The sequence below is a fragment of the Microcaecilia unicolor genome, chromosome 5, assembly GCF_901765095.1.
Source record: "Microcaecilia unicolor chromosome 5, aMicUni1.1, whole genome shotgun sequence".
In the NCBI taxonomy this organism is placed as follows: Eukaryota; Metazoa; Chordata; class Amphibia; order Gymnophiona; family Siphonopidae; genus Microcaecilia; species Microcaecilia unicolor.
The window spans coordinates 110,573,826-110,599,023 of NC_044035.1; the positions used below are offsets into that span (position 1 = coordinate 110,573,826).

The 25,198-nt window shown below is 41.5% G+C and overlaps 2 protein-coding genes across 6 annotated transcripts in view; one reads left to right on the forward strand and one right to left on the reverse strand.

Moving 5' to 3' along the window:
• Nucleotides 1-25,198, forward strand: part of RASSF4 (Ras association domain family member 4) — a 116,757-nt gene that overhangs the window by 46,617 nt on the left and 44,942 nt on the right. For all 5 annotated transcript variants that reach the window (XM_030203180.1, XM_030203184.1, XM_030203182.1 and 2 more), the window contains one exon: nt 2,976-3,051. In XM_030203180.1, the coding sequence (XP_030059040.1) occupies nt 2,976-3,051 (76 nt within the window). The remainder of the gene's footprint in view (nt 1-2,975; nt 3,052-25,198) is intronic.
• Nucleotides 12,821-15,246, reverse strand: DEPP1 (DEPP1 autophagy regulator). Its single transcript, XM_030203185.1, has 2 exons — nt 15,007-15,246; nt 12,821-13,655 (listed from the first exon to the last, which is right to left on the reverse strand). The coding sequence occupies exon 2, from the start codon at nt 13,651-13,653 to the stop codon at nt 12,925-12,927; it is 729 nt and encodes a 242-aa protein (XP_030059045.1). The 5' UTR covers nt 13,654-13,655; nt 15,007-15,246; the 3' UTR covers nt 12,821-12,924.

The following is a 25,198-nucleotide window of genomic DNA, read 5'->3' on the forward strand; positions in this document are numbered from 1 at the left end:
AGCAACACTGTCCCCTACTGTCACTAGCTGAAAGCATTACTGCTTCTGAATTTTCAAAGAGGATTTGCCCCATCTCTCCTTGCTTCATATGTTCTTTAACACACTGAGTTTGAAATTTACATAACCTATTTTTTATTCACCAAGAAAGAGAGACTTTAATTTCAATTCCAATGTAATACAGGCTAATTATATCCAAATTAATAACAATGATTTACACGTACCTTGTTTGCCCAAAAGCTTGTGCTCAGATGTCAATCTCTGCTGGTCTTCTTCAGAAGAACTGTCATGTCTTTTCTAAGTGGCTTAATTGCTGCATTTACATATCATTTCTAGATCACAGCTGTCGTTCCCTCCCCTTCTGATGGGGAGCACTAAGTTCAGCAACTCAAACTTCCACACAGGTACTCTAGCTGCTTGGGAACGTTCTCTGCCCTTTTTCCTAAGGCAACAATAAGCAGTGCTAGCAGACTAGAGTGACGTCACTAAGGAAATCTGCTGTTCAAGCATTTAATTTTTCAAAGGGTGACTACGACAAAATGAGGAAAATGGTTAAAAAGAAGCTAAAGGGGTCAGCTGCTTAGTTTAGAACTTTAAATCATGCAAGATTGTTGTTCAAAAATACCTTCGTGGAAGCCGAGACCAGATATATTCCACGTATTAACAAAGGTGGAAAGAAGAGCAAATGACAGCCAGCATGGTTAAAAGGTGAAATGAAAGAGGCTATTAGAGCCAAAAGAGCATCTTTCAAAGAATGGAAAAAGAATCCGAATGAAGAAAATAAGTAACATAAGCACTGAGTAGCTAGATGTGAAGCACTGATAAAGAAGGCTAAAAGAGAATATGAGGACAAACTTGCTGTAGAGACAAAAACTCATTAACACTTTTTCCAGGTATATCAGAGAGGCTGTGAGGGAATCTGTGCGACCATTAGATCATGAAGGGGCACTCAGGGAGGACAAGGCCATAGCGGAGAGATTGAATGAATTCTTTGCTTTGGTTTTTATGGAAGAAGATGCAAGATCTATCTATACCGGAAATGGCTTTCAAGGGTGCCGATGCGGAGGAACTGAAAAATCTTGGTGAACCTGGAAGACATACTGAGCCAAATCGACAAGTTAAAGAGTGATAAATCACCTGGAGCGGATGTGATATTGCTGATCTGCTGTTAGTGATCTGTAACATGTCATTAAAATCATACGTAGTACATGAAGATTGAAGGGTGGCCAATGTAACACTGATTTTTATTTATTTTTATTTTTTTAAAAGGGTTCCAGGGGTGATCTGGGAAATTACAGACCAGTAAGCCTGACTTCAGTGCTGGGCAAAATAGTGGAAATAATTATAAAGAATAAAATTATGGAACACAAAGACAAATATGGTTTAATGGGACAGAGTTGGCATGGGTTCAGCCAAGGGATGTCTCGCCTCACCAATTAGCTTCATTTCGTAGAAGGCATGAATAAGCATGTAGATAAAGGTAGTCTGGTTGTGGGCTGGTTGATGTAGTGTATCTAGATTTTCAGAAAGCTTTTGACAAAGTTTCTCATGAGAGACTCCTGAGAAAATTAAAAAGTCAGGAAGCAATATCCTTCTTGGGGTGGAGAAGTAGCCTAGTGGTTAGTGCAGCAGACTTTGATCCTGGGGAACTGGGTTCGATTCCTACTGCAGCTCCTTGTGACTGTGGGCAAGTCACTTAACCCTCCATTGCCCCAGGTACAAAATAAGTACCTGTATATATGTAAACCGCTTTGAATGTAGTTGCAAAATACCACAGAAAGGCAGTATATCAAGTCCCATTTCCTTCCTTCTGTGGATTAGGAATTGGTTACAGGACAGAAAGCAGGGTAGGGTTAAATGGCCATTTTTCCTCAATGGAGGAGGGTGAATATTGGAGTGCCACAGAGATCTGTACTGGGACTGGTGCTAGTTAACATATTTATAAATGGTCTGGAAATCGGAATAACGAGTGAGGTGGTTAAATTTGCAGATGACACAAGACTATAAAGTTGTCTCTGTCTCTAGTGGGCTCACAGTCTTAAGTTTTATATCTGGGGCAGTGGTGGGTTAAGTGACTTGTCCAAGGTCACAAGGAGCTGCACTGAGAATTGAACCTAGTTTGCCAGGATTTCAGCCCACTACACTAACCATTAGACTACTTACCCACACCAGAGGTACTCTGTTAATTCCCTTCATGTTGATACACAAATTAAGCTTTTGCTGCTTTGTATTTTTTTTTTATATAAACACTACAATCTGTGATTGAGGAAGTGTTTATTTACTGGAACATTAAGGGCCTTGTTTACATATGCTTGCTAACCATAAAGACGCCTAAAACATTCCTATGGACATCTACACGGTTAGCACGCTCTAAAAACGTTAGTTCATCTTTATAAACAGGGCCCTAGGGTTCGTATCACTTTTATTCTGAAAGCATCGGCAAAAAGCTGTGCTGTCACAAGAATGCTTTTGTTTCCCTGGCTAGCTGCAAAGGGTCAAAAACCTTCTCTTCAGGAGCCAGGTTTTCAAAAACAGTCTCTTCTATTCATATGGTTACAAGTCTCAGAGCCTCCTTTTTGGAGCTCTTGGGCCAGACATCTTTTCAAGCTACTTTTTCTAGTAACTAGACCTTATCAGTAACCTGTTTCATATTGTTCTTTGTAAAAATGTATTATGTAATACTTTCTGGTGTGTATTTGTTTTTCTTAAAAAAATAAATTTGGTGCATTTATTTTGAAAGCAGTTTTGTGGTTGGTTTATGAAATAACTCCTTAGTTTAGATCATTCAGCTCCTATTGAAATCAAATTTTATAAAGGTCCAATTTTGTTTTGTCAGTTCCTATTTTTCTATATAACTTTAGATCAGCTGAGTCAGAATAGGGGGGAGGGGAAGCATTTGCAAGTGAAGCATAACATTTTATAAAATGTATATATGATGTGTGGGATGGAAAGATCAATGCCTGTGTTTTTGTTTCTAGGTCAGAGCTTTTATCTCTCTTAAAAACATATAATTGTTACCATGAGGGGAAAAGCTTCCAGCTGAGGCACAGAGAGGTAAGAATTGTGTTTCAGTATTATATTTAAAATGAGAATTGGATCATACTTTCACAATGAATTGTATATCAAAAATCTGTTGTATTTGCTGGATTTATTTCATATGTATGAACCTTTTAGAAGGCTATATTCCTCACAGCAGACTTTACTCCCAGTGCCTGGTAATGTGAAACTAAATCTGGATGCTCACAAACTTTTTATAGCGATGGATACCAAGTTGTGGAACTCATCGCTATTGGAGCTGTACAGAGTGAGATATTATTTTTAATGCTTAAACAAGAAACTGAAAAAACATGGGTTTATGAAAAAGGCTGTTGGATGGATAAGGGAACAAAAGAATGCTGTTTTTAATGGGTTGTAGGAAGGGTAGGTTAGAAGATGGAGGGTTGGTGGGCTATTATTTGTTGTTGTAACACGCATGGGGCTTTTTGGTGAGGCATGCTATAATGTCACATAAAAAAAATTCTTATAAGACTGTTTATGGATTCAGTGATATTATTTTGGGGAATAATCCTCAAAAGTCAGGGTATTTACTGATGATAGTTAATGCTTTTGAGGAGCTGAAAGGCTGAGCCTTACTAATTGACAACAAATGTCTAATTCATAGGATATTGCTATTACCAGTTAAAATGTTTGTTTTAAGGGGGAGAGTCATGGCATTTTTCAAAATGTAGCACAATTTCATGTTTTTCTTCATCTCTCCATCCTTCCTGTTTTTAACCTACTTTGCCAGCCTTTTATATAGTCCTTGCTATCTTGCCTACACATGCACTCTGGGCTGCTTTTACAAAGCCGAGCTAGCAATTCCCACGCAACAAATGAGAGGAAGCCCATAGGAATTGAATGGGCTTCCTCTTATTTGCCGCACCGAGAATTTCTAATGCGGCTTTGTAAAAGAGGCCCTCTGTTTCTCCTTTTCTCTGAAGACAAGCTGTTCACCTTAGTCATACAAATAGGACACATGAGTGTACGTAGAGCCAAGCAGAATCTTCCAAAGTTCTCTGGAACAACAAAAACTTTTAATAGTGTGAATGTGTGGGCTTTAAACTCTGCAAGTAAAATAAAAGTAATAAGAGTGTATTCTTTGTTTACTGCTCATGGGATGCATCTTCTAGTTGAGAGAGATCATCTGAAGAGATTTTTGCCTAAACGTCCCTTAATGTGCCCTCATTAGAGATTTTTGTTTTTGGGGGGGGGGGGGGGGGGGGTTGCATATTTTAAGCTTCATTTTATTTCACAGAGCTTGTTGGAATGCAGCCATTGCCAGCAGGTTGCTTGGATAATTTTTCATTTCCTGAAATGTCTTTGTAAGAGAAATATTTCTTTGAGATTTTACCTCATCAGTTTTCCTCACCACTTTGAACTTGGCCAGTGACTTGAAGATCTGTCAAAATGAAAACAGAAAATGTTCATTACTGACCATTACAGGTTTACTACTAGTGTGCTTTCGTCCCAGAAGTAGAGGCTGTAAGCTTTCCTTGTTGAGCTGAAATCCATCATCTTGTAGCTAGAATTGATTGCTCAATCCAAGATCCATGAAGTTTCAACTGCTTCTACTCAGCTTGTGCCCAAGAGGCTCTGAAACTCATTTCTATTTCTGTTTATACCTCACCCTTCTCCGAAAGGACTTTCTGACCCCAGAGGGTCTTCCCTAACCTAAGCCAGTCCCCTCTGTCACAAGGAGATTGGAGCATAATTAAATCCATTATATCTAGAAATACAGGTAAAGTTCTAATACACAGTGAAAAGGGGCTATTTCTGAGGTAAATTCAGTCTCCCAGGCACAGACCATACTATGTTGACTGCAGAGGCTTAGTCTAGAGCCTTCAACATCAGCCTTGAAAGAGAATGGAGGACATCCCTCCACTACAAAGTGGACCCTGATACTGTCATCAGCACATTTTGTGGCAGAGTTGGATAGAGGCTTGCCTATATGTACTCGACACAACAGTGTATCAGGGTTCCAGTGTGGAACACCTCATGTCTTCTCGGTGCAGTACCACATTTAAATTTTAAGCACCCATAGATGGGGAGATGCGGAGAACCCCCCCCCCCCTTCCCAATGAAGTGCTGCTGCCCAGATTTTTACCTCTGTCCCCTACTCACATTCAGGTGTGCTGTTGCCTTGCAAACAGCTGACCCACAGCAATAGCAGAGAATTCAAAGAACAAATCCAACATGGTGTGTGCCTGCCTTAGCACTCTGACAAGTCTAGATATTTCCCACTCTCGCTTCCTGTGGAAGTTTCCCATTGCCATGGATACCTATGTTGTGGTAGCTTATGCTGCCTATGGTTAGATCCGGGCCTGAGCAATTATCCTCTCACTGCCTCTCTCCTTTAATGCAGTGTGTGTTGGTATTTGGTACAGACCCAGCACACTAAGTCTCTGTCATTGCCCTCTGCACCAAGTCATTGTTGAATAGGTTAAGAACATGGAGCCTATTCTACCTCTCAATCTGTTTTGATCCCAAAGTCCAAGTTGCTGTTTTAGACCACATAGGTTCTAACTCCAGACCGTGCGGTCTCAAACTTCTGTCCCACCAGTGCTCACTGAGTTAGTCTCAAGCAGGAGGGGTGCCAAACCTCTCTGGTTTGCACGAATATATATGAGACGTATTACAATGCAGGCAACATATGAAAATATATCTCATGCATATTCATTACTGCAGAAGCAATTTGAAAAAAAACAGAATTGCATTACTGATAATATAGTTAGACATAGCTTAATGAAAATGAGTCAGAGTGGAAGGGAAGGGAGTTTTGATTTAGCTCACGCCATTTTCAGTGAGTTACATTTAGGTACAGTAGGTATGGTGGCTTTTAAGCCACTAACAGAATTACATGTCCAGGCACTGGCACTGAGTATCTGGATCAGCTGCCAACCTGAAAGTTAAGTGAATGCCAGCACCCACATAACTAAGCAGGCAAAGATAGAATTGTATTCCCCTACTTAGCTAATTTACTGAATAGGACCACCCTGACACTTACTACAGCAGATGGACTAGTATGGTTCATCTGAATCTGCCCAGTAAGGTGGCAATAGTCGTACCTGCTGCTCTGTACAGAACATAGTAACATAGTAGATGAAGGCAGAAAAAGACCTGCACGGTCCATCCAGTCTGCCCAACAAGATAAACTCATATGTGCTACGTTTTGTGTATACCTTACCTTGATTTGTATCTGCCATTGTCAGGGCAAAGAACCGTATAAGTCTGCCCAGCACTAGCTCCGCCTCCCAACCACCAGCCCTGCCTCCCCCCACCGGCTCTACTACTACTCAACATGTCCAAGGCGCTGCCAGACTCACGCAACGCTATACTGGTTACCTCTTCTGTGCCTTTGTATAGGGTTGTACTTGCCGCTCTGTGGAACGTGTAATTAAACTCTGGAATTTGTTTTGCCAGAGAATGTAGTAAAAGTGTTTAGCTTAGCGGGGTTTAGAAAAAAGGTTTGGGTGGCTTCCTAAAGGAAAAGTCCATAGACCATTATTAAAATGGACTTGGAGAAAATCCACTGCTTATTTCTAGAATATCCAGCAGATATGTTGTGCTGTTTTGGGATGTTGCCAGGTACTTAAAGTATTTCACAGGCATCCAGCAAATGACCTGGATTGGCCACTGTTGGAAACAGGATGCTGGGCTTGATGGATGGACCTTTAGTCTGTCCCAGTATGGCATGTACTTATTTCCCTCTGTGCCTTTTTTCTAAGGTGTGAAAGCCATTTAGTTTTCCTTTGATTCCATCCTCTTGCTATATAGGGATCCTCTATGTTTATCCCATGTCTTTTTTTAAAAAATTTCATCAGTTTTTGTCCACTCTACCTCCTCTGGGAAGACATTCCAGACATCCACCATCCTTTCCCTGAAAAAGTATTTCCTGATGTTGCTTTTAAGTTTATCTCCTCACTGCCTCATTTCATGCCATCTAGCATGCTTTCCTTTTTGTTCTACCATTTCCAAAAACAATTAGCAAAATATTTTGCATCCTGTATATGTTTTGCTGTTACGCCCCCCCCCCCCCCCCTTTTTCAAACGCAGAAAAGGCAGCCCTGGTATTTCCTATTCCAATTAATCACAATAAGCGATGTTATGCTACTCTTCTAACCTTGACATTTCAATCAGCTTTAATATTAATAGCATTAAGTCTGCCACCTGCCATCCCAGTTTTACGTTACCGTATATGTGTATGTTTTGTTATCGTCTTGATTTAAAAGTTTTATACTTCACAGGATCAAGAATTCATTTCCTGGTTTTTATACTCCTCTTTATATGCTGTTGTTGGATCTGCCTTTGACATTTGAAATTAACTGTGCGGGAGATGTTGTTTCAACTAGGAGATTCAGATGTAGAATTCCAATGAATCCATTACATAGTAGGTTTCAGAGATGTATCTATAATAGAGCTATTTGTGGACTTAATAAATAGAGAGGCTGGCTGTTTTTCTGCATTTTTCTGGTTATTGCAAAGATTTTAAAAAAAAATCCAATTTGTGTCTGACAACCACACTCTGCAGGCAATTCTATAAAGAAGATGCTAACGTTTTCATTTGGCTTCTGCGCAGAAATTTTTAGAATACTAGCTTATACTTTTAAAACAACGAATAATTAAGCTCCGGAACTCTTTTCTGGAGGATGTGGTAACAGCGATTAGTGTATCTGGGTTTAAAAATGGTTTGGACAGATTCCTGGAGGAAAAGTCCATAGTGTGCTATTGAGACAGACATGGGAAGCAACTGCTTGTCCTGGGATTTTGTAGTATGTAGTGTTGCCGCGATCTGGGTTTCTGCCAGGTACTTGTGACCTGGCTTGGCCACTGTTTGGAAAACAGGATACTGGGCTAGATGGACCATTGGTCTGACCCAGTATGGCTACTCCTATGTTCTTATTGTTATGACTGGAGTTTGTTAGTTTTAATGTATTATGTATGTGTTTGGTTGGATATAAATGAAGAAAAAAAAATGTATGCAAATATATTCCAGAATTCCATCTAAGCACTATTCTAGAATGATGCCCATATGTTGCATATTATTTATTTATTTGGATTTTGCTCACACCTTTTTCATTAGTAGCTCAAGGTGAGTTACATTCGGGTACTCTGGCTATTTCTCTGTCCCAGGAGGGCTCACAATCTAAGTTTGTACCTGAGGCAATGGAGAGTTAAGTGACTTGTTGCCCAAGATCACAAGGAGTAGCAGTGGGATTTGAACCGGCCACCTCTGGATTGCAAGACCAGTGCTCTAACCACTAGGCCACTCCTCCACTCCTATAGTACATTGTTGACAGGTGGATGTACACATGGGCAGAGTTTGGACGGAGCGTGAACAGGTTTCACATTTATGTACCTTAGTGAACAGATATGTGCGTATCCCATGCACTTAGACACTGTCTTTCCCACTCATGGCAGGCTCAATGCGGCTTACACGGGGCAATGGAGGGTTAAGTGACTTGCCCAGAGTCACAAGGAGCTGCCTGTACCTGAAGTGGGAATCGAACTCGGTTCCCCAGGACCAAAGTCCACCACCCTAACCACTAGGCCACTCCTCCTTATAGAATTAGGCTCCAACGAGTCACCCTTTTATACAATTGCCCTCTATAAGCACTGCCTGCACATTGTTGTGACAGGGTATTCAAATTCTAGCCCTTACCGCATATTCATCCATTCCCCACTGAATAATAGAAAAAGGGACTGTCCATGAAAGAATAAGCCAGAACAGGGGTTGGGTGACTTTATCTCTCTTCCCCATCAAGCCTTCTGTTTTCCCTTCCCCACTCTTGCACCCACCGGCTGGTGGTAGGAGGAGAGCAGCAGCTCAGGCCACATTCTCCTCCTGCCATCCAGTATCTGAGTGTGTAAAGGGATCTAACCTCAGATAGCAGAAAAGGAGAATTCATCCCAAGACACCATATTTGTCCTGTTTAGAGGCAGGGGAAATGAGGAATATGAGCAAGAGGGAATCGGCCAGAAAATGTGTGTGAACATAGGGTTCAGTAATTGAAGGGGGAAGGGAGAAAGAAGATTCAAAGACTGGAGCTGGGAGAGAAGGTATCGTTTGCTATGGGCATGATTGGGCCACTTAGAGGAAGGGAGCCATGTCGGTGTGTGATCCTTGACCCTGGATCCTTATAACAGATTTTCCTCCTTCCTAGTCCCAGATCTCCCCTTCTCCTGATCCTAGATCCTCTCACTTTCCTGTGACCTCATTTCCTCCCTTCATCACAGATATTCCTTCTCCTTTCCTCATTCCTTTCCCTCTCCTCCCTTCATTATTGGGAGTCATTCTCCCTGACGTTCCCTGTTCTAAAGAAACCTCTCCCCATAGCCATTCTTGACAACCCTTTCTTCCTCACATAAAATTCTCCAAAAAATAGCAAAATAGCTTGTAAGACTGCTTTACTTCTCTAATGTAAACTAAAATTTGTTATTTAATATACAGCACTATGCAAACTTATTAGATGCAAAATCTGTCTTTAAATAGCATGTTTTATATTCTGAAAAAGACTTAATGCAAAGTTGTTACACTTAAAGAAGTGTATTTTAGGGCTCCTTTTACTAAGTGGCGGTAAGCCCAACGCGGGCTTACCGCTCATTAAACAGGGAGTAAAACCCTCCCACCCCTAGTGCACCATCACATCCGGCGCTACATAAATATATTTATTTTTGTAGCACCAGGGTGTACCCGGCAGTAATTGGGTAGTGCCGCGTTCTGCCTAGTTATTGCCAGGTTGGTGCAAGGGCCCTTCCACCTCGATGGGTGGAGCCCCCCCCCCCCCCTCCCGAAATGGCTGTGCAGCAAGTGTTTTACTTGCTGCATGGCCATTTCCTGCAGAAAAGAAAGACTTCTTTTTTTACCCTTCGGTAAAAGGGGGGCCTCAGTGTGTGTGAAAAACACGCATCTATCTCTGTGCGTGTGAAGATCACGCATCTATGCCAGTGCAGGCCCTTCTTTGCCGCAGCTTGGTAATACAGGCCCTTTAAGGCATCAAGCAAATGATTTTAGTCATGTGTTACCCATGTAAAAGGAATTAAAACAGCAAAAGTCAAAAATATAAAGTTCCTCAGTAAGAATAACACTTCCCAAAAAATAGGGTTTGAATTGGCCTCAAGACTCCCTTTCAGAGGCACAGGTTTGGAAAATAACCCCTGGTAAATTCTCACAGGTCAGTATTCGGCTGGGGTGGTCAGTGTGTTTTTGTTTTAACAGTTCCTGTTGCTGAATTTGGAAATTCAGCTCACTGTCCAGATTTTGGCTGGTGCTGAATGTCTGGGTTTGACAAGAACCAATGCTGCTATCCACATACTGGTGATGTTGAAACTGCTATCTGGATAAAGTTAGGACAGCCTTTTTGCTGTTATAACTTTATCTGGATAACTATTCTATTAATGGACTAATCCGAATAATTCCTGACTCCATCCAGTCTCCAGTTCAAGACTGCCCTGATGCAATCCAGATAATGCTGAGGCTGTCTTTGTGGATATGCAGTGGTACTACCCAGTCAGTGCCACTGAATATTGGTGGATAAGCCTAACTAAGGTTTTTTTTTTTTTCTGGATAACGGCAGCCATTACTTGGATAAATTACTTTGAATATTGATCCGATAGTCATTAATGAAGTCAGCAGTTTATTATTTGTTGATGGAGCAATTGAAAAGATTCCCAAAACAAAAACTATTAAATAAGTAATTATATTACCATATTTTTCGGACTATAAGACGCACGAGGCGAGCGTTGCAACCGCATAGGGCCTCGCGCTCAAAGGGGCCCTTTGCGGCGCACCTCAGCTCCGCCCAGTGCTTTTTTTGTGAGGTCCGGCTCACCTGCCCGCTTCCTTCCGTTCGTGCACCTGTGCTCCCTGTTTTGAAATCTTTAATTTACCTGAAGTCATGGCGAACCAGTAGTAAAAGCAGCAGGCAGGCTCGCCTTCTTGTCGCTTTCCTTCCCTCTCAGCGCGTCCCGCCTTCCTCTGATGTAACTTCCTTTCCGTGAGGGCGGAACGCGCTGAGAGGGAAGGGAAGCGACGAGGAGATGAGCCTGCCTGCCTGCCTGCTGCTTTTACTTACTGCTAGTTCGCCGCGACTTCTGGTATGTAAATTAAAGATTTCAAGGCAGGGAGCACAGTTGCACGAATGGAAAGTCGGGGAGCTGAGAGTGGGCGGGCAGGTGGGCGGAGGTTTGAACGAATCGCTGGACATGGGGAGGGGAGAGCAGGGGAGAGAGGAGAATCGTTGGACATGGATGGCAGGGGAGGACAAATTCCACTGCAGAGCCACACCGGTTGTGCAAAACTGCTGTCCCCATACAAGAGTGTTGCACAACCTGTGGTCCTCCAGCAGATCTCCGCCACACTTTTTGCTTCAAAATTTTTTTTCCTATTTTCCTCCTCTAAAACCTAGGTGCGTCTTATGGTCCGAAAAATACAGTATGTTTGTGAGTTAAAATAACAAAACCATTCATACATACCCATACAAGTTGCATCTTGATAACTCCCACCGCCAACGGGGCACAATTCACTGAACCCATGAGAATTGTCTTCCTTATTAAAGAAATTTTATATTATTTCTAGTAAAATCAATGACTGTGCTGTCATCATGGTCCACTAGCAGTGTTCTACATTATCCTGCTGGAGATCTGGTTTTGATTTTTGACCCAGCTTCTTCTGCATAGAGAGTCAGTAGGCCAGAGATACTGTTAGTTGGGTTCACAACCCTAGAGGAAAGAGGCAGCTCAGCACTAGAGCAGTGCATTACTGGTAAGATGCAAAGTGCATTTGTACCAAATTCTGAAGTTATATAGCTTGTGGCTGTTACAGAGATGTCTGGACAGGCAGTAAAGGGGGTGGTAGAGAAGAAATAAAGGGCTCTTTTAACAGAGTGGCTCTACAAGTTAGCATGCACTGAATGCTAAGAAGCCCAAAAGAATTGAATGGGCTTTTTCGCATTCAATGTAGCACTGCTTTGTAAAAGAAGCCCTAAATGTGGAGATGCCGCAGTTAACTGCAGATACCTCAGCAGGGGCACTTCTAGTTGAGCTCAGCACAAATGAAATAATAACAATAAAATATGCTTGCATAGTTCCCGATTTTCAGTTTTTCAAGCTGCACATTGCGGCAAACTGATGATGATAGAAATCTGTAAAATACTGAGTGGGAATGGTAAATGTGTATCATTTGTTTACTCTTTCCAAAAATAACAAGGACAAGGGGGCACACAATGAACCTACTAAGTAGTAAATTTAGAACTAATCGGAGAAAATATTTCTTCTCTCAATGTGTAATTAAACTCTGGAATTTGTTGTTGGAGAATGGACTTGGGAAAAATCCACAATTCCAGGAATAACATATATAGAATGTTTGTACGTTTGGGAAGCTCGCCAGGTGCCCTTGGCCTGGATTGGCCGCTGTCGTGGACAGGATGCTGGGCTCAATGAACCCTTGGTATTTTCCCAGTGTGGCATTACTAATGTACTTATGTGGTAAAAAAAATTAGCCTAGCGGGGTTTTTTAAAAATCTGGATAGTTTCCTAAAAGAAGAGAGTCCGTAAGCCTTTATTAAGATGGACTTTGGAAAATCAAATACTTTTTTCTAGGATAAGCATCATAAAATCTGTTTTATTCTTTTGGTATTTTGTCAGGTAAATGTGACCTGGATTGGCCACGGTTGGAAACAGGATACTGGGCTTGATAGACCTTTTGGTCTGTCCCAGTAAGGCAATGCTCATGTTCTTTTATTCTAAAACAAAAAGACAACCAAGCAGTTTCTTTCATTTATGGCATTTATTTCGGTATTCTGCAAAAAGCAAATATGATTTTAAATTAGGGGAATTACAGTACATATCAATTATTGCAAAAATATATTAAGATATAAATCTACATTTCTCTTATAGTTCATAAATAACAGGCAGGTGCTGGTTTTGTGACCTGCTTAGTCTGCCTCTGCTATTACTGCTGTAAATGTATGTTTTGTGGAGCCTCTGAGAGGACCTTCTGTTCCCCGGCACTTCAGTACTGTGATCGGGTTTCTGAACTGCACCCTTGCATGCTTTTGTTTCGCTGCATCTGATTCCCCATCTCAAGCATTTTTTTCCTGTTTCAGTCTGTTTTTGCGGCTGCAGCACTGAAACTGGGTGGCATATGGCGGTCATTGATTGTGCGTAGTGAAAATGAGCAGTCATTCTCGTCAAGGGACTGTTTTCTTTATTTACGCTTTTCTCATCTTGTCCATAAAGCAAGTTTAGCGGGTCATTGCTATTCACAAAAGCCATTTCAGATGGTGGTTGGGGTAACTGGATATTAAAGTCTTGCAATACAGTCCCATGACTTGAAGGCACCATCTTGTTCTGATTTTTTATTGAAGGTACGTGATTATGTTTCGACCTCCTGTGTAGTCTGTTTTGCACACTGTAATGAACGCGCAGGGCATCGTCAGATAGAGAAGTTGGTTGAGCTAGCTGCTGGATAGATTTGACATATTCATCCAGAGCTTGAGGTGAATGTGTCTGACTACTTCTCTCCTCCTGCTTTTCCTTGGTTCCATCTTCAGTAGCTTCCTCTACATATTCGCAGATGGTAGGAAGAGCGCTTACAGACGTTAGAAGCTTTGATCTCATTTCTGGAAAGGAAACCAAAATAATAGTTTAATCATTCAAGTTATATTGCTGTCTTTAAAATTATCATTCATTTACCCTTTAACCTCAGATTCCACAGTTTAACTTTCAGGTCACTTTTTAAAATGAATGTATAGAGGTGGTTTGCTATAAGTATAGATATATTTGTAGTGATGCAATACTTACATCACACACCACTGAAAATCCATATATAAACTTACAAAATATATTAAGTTGTGTGAGCTTTTGATGCCTTTAGGCACCTTCAGTTTTAGCAGGTCTGTGGCTAGTGTACCTGTGGGTGCCTAGATTTTAGGCACACCAACGCCGTTTGCTGTTATAAAGCAGGATGTCAGTGCACTGCATCGGGACACCTGCTTATAGAATTGCCCCATAGAGTATATGTAGAATATTGCCTCTTCTACATATAAACAACTGTGCATATATAGCTTATACAGTTGGCCCAGATACCCCAAGTTATACCTGACTTTTTCTGTGTTCAAGCCAAACCTATAAGCTTTACATATAGTTTATACTTAATGGTCTCCATCCAAACATAGCAAGCTTAAAGATGAAAATCAAAATCTTGTCTGTTTATATGCAGTTAGACTTTATGGGGCCCTTTTACTAACCCGTGTAAGCGTCAACTCGCACCCAACGCATGCCAAAATGGATTTACCGCGTGGCTCGTGCGGTAATTTCATTTTTGGCGTGCATTCGATACGTTCGGCCGAAAAATAATTTTTATTTTCGGACACGCACCATGTGGCATTTGACGCGTGTAGGTCATTACCACCTGAGACTTTACCGCAAGGTCAGTGACTGGCGGTAAGGTCGCAGACCAAAATGGATGTGTGTCAATTTGATTTTGCCACACGTCCATTTTTGGCCAAAATTTTTTAAAAAGGCCTTTTTCACAGGCGTGCTGAAAAATGGATTGGCGCTTGCCCAAAACCCACGCCTACACTATCATAAGCCATTTTTCAGCACACCTTAGTGAAAGGACCCCTAAGTTATCTGTCCTAAGAAATGGGCGGTAGGCATTGAACATCAGAGGTAGAAAAACAAACAAATCCTACAGAAATACATAACAAGTGATAAGCTATTAAAACAACCAAAGCTCATTCCAGCAGGAAAAATGTGAGCAAATCTTGACAGAATAATTCATTTAAGCACTTTAGTAAAGTGTCAAACCTTACCAGTTATTTTTAAAAATAAAAATCGAATAGCTATATGGATTTAGCCATATTTCCCTTGAAATGGAATTTCGAAGGGTGGAACCAAAATATTAGTTCTACCATTGTCTTTCTAAGCCTTCAGTCCACATTCATTGGATTCATAAAACCAAAAGCTTACCTTTTGTCTCTTCTGTGCTAGCCCCGTTTTTTTTTTTTCTGCCTGCTGCAGCGATGGTCTCTAAAGCACTCAGCTCTTCTCCAGGCGCTTGATAATCTGTGTGTTTGAAGCTTGCTCCAGACACTTGCTCCTGACCAAATAATAAATCAAGTTCAGACTAGATAGAACTTTGTCAGTAAGGTAGTTACATTTAGAGCTGTCTCTGATAATTGTGCATGGAGCAGCTCCTAGAAGTAGTTCAGGCTGCGTGTGAACACAAGCTCCTGGCATGGAGGCTTTTTATACCTTCCTGTAGTCATCGATCACAACAAAGTGCTTTCCTAATATAGCAGCTGCAGTGAACATGGAGATTTCAGGAAGGTAAATTCCCAGGAGGATTATAGCTTTCATTATTTTGAGCAAACATTTGCTTTTTATAATTTTGCTTCCTTATTGCGTGGAGCTATTGTGTATTTTACTGCCATGGTTATTCTAACGCTTGTTTCACATATGGATGTCGTTGTGAGCCAAGGCACATTAACTTGCACAAGGAATTCTTAAATTTTTAGCATTAGGATTTAAACATATACCTATTTTGATATAATGTTGACTATATCATTATTAGGCTACCACCATAACACACTTGTATAGTGTACCATGTTGTTGTAATTTTAAGAAGTATAATGATTTTAATGCTTTTATCTTTTAAAATCCTGAAAACCTGTAGATCTGGAAAGTGCTCACAGACAACATGGCATTTTTCTGTTTATTGGGGATGAGCAAGGACTTTCTCTTGGCAATATTATCCATCTGTACTGCACCCATTATAAAGGATCAAATGTCAGCATTCAGGAAAACATTGTGATGTTCTCAAATCTGGCAATGGGCTTCCAGGACTCTAAGCACAGAAGAAAAGACAAATCTAGAGAGGGAGAAAGAGAGCTCTAGACAGTGCCAAGCAGCAGTTCCTTCCAGCTAGCTAAGCAGTGCTCTTGCATTAGATTCTGATCAATGTTGTAGGAAGATGATGGATTAAAGGAAAAATGCCTTTCAGTGAATGAAGGATTCATTGGGGTAGATTCAAAGTGCGCCAGATATTAGGCTTAAAAAATATGGGTGCTAAGGAGGAGATTCTTCATACGTCGCCTAAAACATTGGCGCTGAAATCCGTGCCAACTAAGCGTATTTTATAATCAGTACCTAGATTTTATGTGCTGATTATAGAAAATGCTTAGTTGATATTTCGGCGCCAATATCTGCACACATCCATTTACGCCAGTGAAAACCTGGTGTAAATCTCAGCGTGTAGATTTAGGCGCAGTGGGCCATATTTTATACCTAGGCGCCTAAATTTTGGAATGCCCATAACCACGCCTGTTTTTGCCTCTGCGCATTAGAAGTTCGCACATCATTACAGAATACAGTTGTGCGCTTAAATTCTAATCAGTGCCAATTAGTGCTCATTATATTGCTTTTTAAGTGCTATTAGCAGCACTCATTAACTTGTTAAGCCAATTAACGTTACGCGCGGTGTTACAGAATCTGCACCGACTTCAGCGCACTATATAGAATCTGGGGGTAAATACCAATTCTGAAAATGACAATTGTACCGAAGTTGCAGTTATAGAATAGAGCATAAGTTGGCATGTGAGTGCCTAATTTTAGGCATGAGCACTTAACACCACGTCAAAGGCTATTGTAAATGTTCATGCCTGAAGTTGGCAGTTGCATGTGCGACTCATAGAGACATATTTTCAAAGCACTTAGCCTATGGAACTTTGGAAGGCTAAGTGCTTTGAAAATGAGCCCCATAGTATTCTAGAAGTTACACATGCAACTGCAAGACACGCTCCTGATCTGCCCATGTTCATGCCCCCTTTCTAGATGTGTGCTATTTAACCAGACAGGAAAGGCTCCTGGCCTGCGAGATAGCCAGTTATCTCGGCTGAATATTAGAGCTTAGCAGCTAGCCCAGTCACTGACTATGTCGCACAACATAGCCAGTTATCTCGGCTGAATATTAGAGCTTAGCAGCTAGCCCAGTCACTGACTATGTCGCACAACATAGCCAGTTATCTCGGCTGAATATTAGAGCTTAGCAGCTAGCCCAGTCACTGACTATGTCGCACAACATAGCCAGTTATCTCGGCTGAATATTAGAGCTTAGCAGCTAGCCCAGTCACTGACTATGTCGCACAACATAGCCAGTTAGCACCAATATTCATTGGCCAGATAGACCTGCATATATAGCAGGTCTGGCTTTGTCCACTATAACTTAGTTGGTCAGCCGATGAATATTGGTGCCAACCAGCTAAATAATCACCCCACACACACACACACACACACCTCCCCATAAATGGCCACACAGCAAGTGTGCACTTACTACACATCCATTTCCTTTTTTCTACCTTTTTACCCACTGCAGTAAAAGGGGCCTCAATGTGCAGAAAATCCACGCGCCATTGCTACTCCAGCTTGGTAAAAGGGGCCCTTAACCGGGATAGCCGGTCACACAAACCCAGATATTCATTGCCAGTGCCCGGACATGGCCTGGCTTTGAATATCCAGGGATAATGTTGGTGGCAGCCACCCTCCCCCCCCCCCCCCCCCCCACAAGAAAATGCTGATCGCTGCTATCTGAATATTTACCTCAATGTGAACAGATTTAATAATGCAGTGTGCTCACAATAGAGGGAATTCCATAAAGGTGGCCAAACAACTGAGCACTAATGACAGAGTTGCTTTCCATCCTACTATATAAATGAAGAGTGACCGACGTGCCGCACATGCGCAGAACAGTGCAGCTGTTCTGCTCATGCGTGGCACGTCACAAATCTCTTCCGACATTGTTAGAGGAGGCAGCCGCAGGAACAGAGCTACAGGTGACCGGAGAGCACCGGGCGGGGATCGTCCGACAGCAGCTCCAAGGCGCACTACGACAGGTCCGATGAGCTGCTGCTGCTGTTGTGACCCGAGCGCTTTCCTCTGCTACTATCCCCCGGGGCGGCTTTCCTGGGCGGGGGCTTGGCTGGACCCAGCGGGGCTCCAACCGCTCTCTTGCCCGTTTTAATGGGCTCAACGGCTTGTATCTTATAGAATACTAGCAAAAGCCCATGGTTACATGCCAAACTTTAGGTGCGACCTCTTACACCCATGTCTATGGCTGTTGTAAATGCTGGCGCCTAAAATTAGCAATTAAGTACGTAAATGCAACTGTTCTAGAAAGCATGCACTGAAATAGTTGTAACACCCTTGACCCGTCCATCCATCTCCCATGGGAACGTCCCCTTGCATTTACGAACTAGTGGGCCCTTTTACTAAGCCGCGTAGGTACGTACTCATGTCCTACATGTGTTAATTTTGAACTACCGCCCAGCCACCGCGTGGCCCAAGCGGTAAGTTCATTTTTTACGCGCGTCCACTAAGAGTGCCAGAAATTTTCCTATGGGCGTCTACATGGGTAGCATGTGCTAATTTTTAACATGCATTGAAAATGCTAGCGCACCTTAGTAAACAGGGCCCTTAGCAGATCTCTCTTGTGTATATTTACCTCGGACATCCAAAAATCCCAATTCGCCGAGTGTGCCCTAAAGACTGAGTTGAAGACCCCAGATATAAATTGAATATTTTAAAGAAAACATGATTTCTTTTTTTAAAAGGTGCAATTGTGAAGATTTCTTATAATTCCATCTTAGGCTGTTGTGAGTTAAAGTAAATGATATCATCAAAATCATTGTGAGAATTTCCCTTGTTACTCAGTTCCTTTTGTGTTGTTATGATCTGTTTACACTGTATAACAAAGGCCCTGAAGCTGATAGCTTCAGATGTGCTATTTTACAGTGTGTGCCTGGCCAGTTTAGCTCATTTTGGAGTCCAGCCCATGCCCCTGTGTTTATTTTTAACCTGGGAGATTTTTTATTTTTTTTTTAGTACACATCCAGTCTTGAGAACGGAAGAATTAGATCAACTCCTGGACTGATTTTAGAAGACAGATTTATGAGCACGTAGCCTTTTGATTTTTGTACAGCTAAATGCACTATGATGTTTACAGTATATGGGTTTTTTTTAAGCACACAAATGGCAATAATTCCTCAATATATAACGAGGATAATTTTATAACAGTTTGCCTAGAATTGGATTTTATAAACACATAGGCACTTATAAATCTTTTTAAAACATTAGGGGGGAAATCTATAAATGGTGCTCAAAATGTGGCGCTGAAAAAAAAATCAGCATTGAACGGTACTTTGTAACGGGCGTTGGGGGATCGGCACCCCTTATAAAATGGGATGTAGCGCTGGGAGTCATGCTGAACTTTGGGCGCGAGGAGTTACACCAGCTGAAATCAGGTGTGAATCCCCAGCGTGCATTGAGCATGATTCCCTTGAATTCTATAACATTGCGCGCATTGTAAGAGAATTCCCCCTGGCCTCCTATGGCTGTGCACTCTGCAGATCCGTGTGCCTTTAAATAGGCACGTGTGCTGTCGAGTGGATCTGCCGTTTTTTGCCCCGTTTCGGCATCTTACATCCCGTATAATACTTTTATGCACTGAAAATTCAGTGCAGAAGTAGCACCTCATGTTTGGCACCAGATATGGAATTCCCCCACCCCAGGTGTGCATCAGCAGAAATCGGATGTTGTATTAAAGCTACAATATTTTGGACATTGTCTGCTGTTCAATTATTTGTCACCCTCGCTGTGTTTGACTTGTTTGTGTGACTTCAAGCGTTGGCTATAGATTAGATAAAAGCCATACACATGCCAGGTGTAAAAGTTAGCAAATAAAATACATGCAAATGTGTATGTACGTACTTTGTAACTCCACCCAAACTCTGCTCCAAAACACATCTAGATACACATCATGTATAAAAAAAATACACCCAGTTTTGTGCATGTAACTCCTGAGGGAATTTTGTAGAAGCTCTTCTTATTGCCTGTATGCTTTTTATAATTCACCATTTGCTGTGGAAGACTCATTCCGTCAGACTAGAGTTTCTCAACCCAGTCCTTGGGCAACACATAGCCAGTCAGCTTTTCTGGATATCCCCAATGAACATATTCATGAGATAGATTTGCATATCATGATAGCAGTACATTCATATCTAGTTCATGTATATACCCATTGGAGATATCCAGAAAACCAGACTTGCTTAAGCGTGTTATGAGGACTGGTTTGAGGTCCCTGGGTTAGCTCAAGTTTGGGTCTCCCATAGCAGTGTGGTTAAGGTCAGAGTTGAAATGTGCTGCAAGGAAAGAGGCGGAGGCTCACTATACTATAACCTCTGATTTGTTATTCTTGGAAGTTAGAAAAATGAAACTGTACAGCCAGCGAGAAATATTTATATGTAGTGCTATTTTGATCTTTTTTTAGGGGGAGGGAGCAGGCAATCTTACTTTGATTGGGGGCTGCAGTACCCTTTATTTTGTTTATGTCCAGTACATTTGCAGAGTCCGTCTACCTTCTTGTTTTCCTTACTTTTTAGCCTTGGGAAATCCCCAAGCCAGTCTGGTTTGCAAGATATCCACAATGAATATGCATGAGATAGATTTGTCTCATGCATATTCATTGTGGATGTCTTGAAAACCAGACTGGCTTGGGGTTCCCTGTGAACTGGGTTGGCAAACCCTGCAGAATTGTGGAGGACCATTCTATAAAAGGGCACCCACCTATCTGGAGTCTATTATACAAAGTAGACACCTTTTCTTTCTATAGCATTGTAGCATAACCAGGTGCAGTACAGTCTCGATTATCTGACGTAAATGGGACCGAGCGGTTTGTCGGATAAGTGAAAAGTTGGATAACGTGGAAAACAATGGTAACCCCTTAAAAAATGCACAGAAAACATACTTTATGTATAAAGAATAGGCATAGAGTATCTGTATTTATTTTAAACAATACTGTTTTAAACACTAACCAGCAACAAAAACAACATGAAAAAAGGGTATGATTGTGCTTCTTAAACATGAGTCAGTTTGAGCACAAATACAGAGCCATATATTTCACAATACAGTACAGTACTGTACAAAACAGCAATTATACAGAGGCAGTGTGAACAAAAATATAAAATTCAGCAAGGGAACATAACAGTATTTACCTACTGCATATTCATCCTCACTTGAGTTGTCTTCTACAGCAGGCAGTGTGAACAGAAATACAGAATTGAGCTGAACATAATTGGAGCCCCATTTCTCAAGCGCTCACTGCTTTGTCTTCTCCAGTCAATAACAGTACTGTATGAAGCAGACATCAAGACAACAGAACTGAAACTGGAAACTCTCCACACTCCAAGTTCACAGGCAAAACAGATCTAAGAATGAGAGTAAGAATAAAGGAAGTGCTATAAATGTAAACGAACAAACAGGAATATATGTACATAAAGTACTGCATAAAACTCATTGTGCACAAGAATCTTACAATGGTTTCCTTGCTGCAAAAGCATGGTCTCAGATCATAAATTGTTCTGGGGTCAAATAGTGCTGTCTTTGCAGAGCAGCAATGTGTTGGGTCCAAAAATTGCTGCCATGCTGTAAAAGCAAGGTCTTGCCTTAAAACTCCTTTACTGTTTACTTTCTTTAGCACTTCCTTTACCATTATCCAATGCTCAAACAAGCATTGATGAAGCAGTGTCTCGGATCAAAAATGGTCCCCTCACAGCAAAAAAAGGGGGACGGGGCGGTACCAGGTCCAAAAATTATGGCTGCCTTACAGAGAAGCATGGCTTTGGATCAGCTTCAGATCAAAAACGGTTCCCATGCTACAAAAGCAGGGTCCCAGGTCATTATATTCTTTAGAATGCATACCTAATGATTCTGAAATTTCTAAATTTCTTTCATCAAGCCTTCCTCGCCTCTCTGAGCAACAAATATGTCAACTCAATCAACCCATTTCTCACGAAGAGATAATCTCTGCAATCAACATATTGTCTTCATCAAAAGCACCAGGTCCAGATGGGCTGTCAGTGGAATTTTATAAATCATTCTCTGCTTCTATCTCAACTCTTTTAATGTCTTATTATCAAGCTTTGTTAGACTCATCATCTCCAGGCCATTTTTTTGGACGCCAACATTATAGTGCTTCCAAAATCTAATAGAGATTGTACCCTTGTGCAGAATTATAGACCGATCTCATTGCTAAATACAGACTACAAAATTTATACAAAGCTATTGTGCTGCAGAATGGAGACCATTATCCAATCACTCATACATAGAGATCAAGCTGGTATTTTAAAACTCAGATATGGTGCTGATAATACTAGATTATTGTGTCATCTCATCCACTCTGCTTGGTCTATAGATTACCCTATCCTATCTGTTTCCCTAGATGCTGAAAAAGCCTTTGACTGGGTGGAGTGGAAATACTTGTTTAATGTACTCAGACATTTTGGTTTCCCTGAACCCTTCCTACACATGTTGCACCTATTGTATTCATTACCAACTGCACGAATTGCAGCTAATGGTGAGCATTCTGCTCCATTTATGTTACACAGAGGCACCAGACAAGGTTGCCCTATATCTTCTTTACTATTCAATCTGGCTCTTGAGACCCTTTTTGGTAGCTGTTCGAAATTCAAATGATGTTGTTGGCGTTTTCATGGTTAGGGAGGAGTTCAAGCTTTCAGCATATGCTGATGATATAATGTTATATCTTGCTCCACAGACATCTATGAAAGCACTTATTAAGCTAATTTCTCATTTTTCAAGGTTATCTGGCTATAAAATCAATTGGTATAAAACTGAATTGATGCCTTTAAATGATACCGCTATTCCTTTTACTATTCCAGGTTATCCCCTTAAATGGGTAATCTCCTCTATTAAATATTTGGGTGGGTTTTTTTGATAGGGATCTCCCTACCACCATCAAAATAAACTCTGACAAAATTATAGCCAAGGTTGAAAATTGTCTTTTATCTTGGTCCCCACTCAACTTAACGTGGTGGGGCAGACATGACACTATCAAAATGATGATAGTTCCCAAAATTACATATGCTTTGAGTATGAATCCTCTCCTTTTTCCTAGTATTTTTTATAAAAAGTTGGAAAAATTACTCTTGGGTTTTCTGTGGAATTTTATGTCACCCAGAATTTCCTTAGGTAAACTAAAATTACCTAAATTGCAAGGAGGGGTAAGATTTCCTGATCTCTTACCTTATCATAAAGCGTTTATTATTCGTCAAGGATTGGAATGGATTGCTTCCTCACCTAGATGGGTATTCGAGCAATCCATTATAGATCCATTAATACGCTCTTATTTAATTGGTATGCATCTGCTTCTAATCCCATTATCAGTACTACTCATAACTTAATATCCTCTTTTGATAATCAACTAAGCATTCCTTGGTCTTCTACCACATATATGCCTATATGGAATAATCCTGAATTTACAATTAATAAAAAACAAGTCACATTTGCAACGCATAGGTATACGAGATCTTAACAATTTTATTGATTTGAACAATCACACTTGGAAACCATTTTCAGCTATGAAAGTCGAATTTTCTTTATTAGATACTCAATTTTATCAATGGCTACAGCTCAGTTCAATGTTAAAGAAAAGCAACTTACAAATTCCCAAGATGCATCATACTCCTGAGCTCATTGATATAACTAAGAGATTTCAGTCGGCAAGACATGTTCCATCCCATATTTATACTTTCATCTTAAGCAAATCTCCTATTAAATGTATGGGCTTGTGTAGATGCTGGGAAGAGGATATTCAGCAATCTATTGCAGATAAAAATTGGGAACAGATGTGGAGTTCACTATTTAAATGCTTCAGATCTTCTTCGATAACACAATCTCTTTATTTCTTTACACATAGATCCCTATGGACACCTCTCGGGTCACACATAATTGACCCTCAGGTTTCCAATTTATGTTGGTCCTGCCAATCCCAACAAAGCACTATTAAACATCTTACATTTGATTGTATATGTATTCAAAAATTTTGGAAAGATATATGGCTTATTTTGATAGACGTATTCCATCTTACTGGTCCAATCAAACATATAAACGGCGAGTGACCGTACTCACTCGCAAATGCGCAGTAGAGACCTTCTCTGCCCCGCCCCCACGTAAATACGTGATGACGGGGGGCGGAACACAGAGGGTCTGTACTGCGCATTGCTGAGGGAGGGACACCACCGTCTAACGCTCCCCCCACCCGACGTTATGTCACACGAGGGCGGGACAGGCAGAGAAGAAGAAGGAAGGCCGACGTCGGCAGCTCAGCAGAGCTCAGTGCTGCGTTCCCGGACCCTCGCTGTTTCAATAGCGGAGCGAGGGCCCGGCCGGGTGGAAGGTGGGTGGTGACGGCTCGGTGGGGGGGGCACGAACTCGGAGGGGGAGGGGCAGCGGCGAACTCGGCGGTGGGGGTGGGCCTTTCAACCCCCCCTTCCTATAATAGCCCGTTTTTACGGGCTCAAAGTCTAGTATTATATAAATAGGTGATACTTAAGGATCAATGTTTTAGAAACATGTTAAAGTCTAATGAATGTAGTTTTTTTTTCACATTGGAAAGCTCTGCACCAAGTCACTTATCAAGAATGGTGGAATTTATTATTTCAAACTTATAAATATGAAACATATTTTGTTAAAAAAAAATCACCTTGTTTTATCTTATACTAGTAAAAAAGGCCCGTTTCTGACACAAATGAAACGGGCGCTAGCAAGGTTTTCCTCGGAGTGTGTATGTTTGGGAGAGTGTATGTGAGAGTGAGTGTTTGAGAGTCAGAGTGAAAGTGTGAGTCCAATCCATGCTCCTCTGTCACCTGGCCCCTCCATTCATCCCTATCCAGCAATTCCGCTGTCTCCCTGAGGCCTGCCCTGCAATCCTTATGCATCCATGGCCATCTGTCCCCTCCATTCATCCCTATCCAGCAATTCCCCTCTCCCTGAGTCCTGCCCTTCCAATCCATGCTCCTCTGTCACCTGGCCCCTCCATTCATCCCTATCCAGCAATTCCCCTCTCTGCCTGAGGCCTGCCCTGCAATCCATATGCATCCATGCCCATCTGTGCCCTCCATTCATCCCTATCCAGCAATTCCCCTCTCCCTGAGTCCTGCCCTTCCAATCCATGCTCCTTTGTCACTTGGCCCCTCCATTTTTCCCTATCCAGCATTTCCCCTCTCTGCCTGAGGCCTGCCCTGCAATCCATATCCATCCATGCCCATCTGTCCCCTCCATTCATCCCTATCCAGCAATTCCCCTCTCC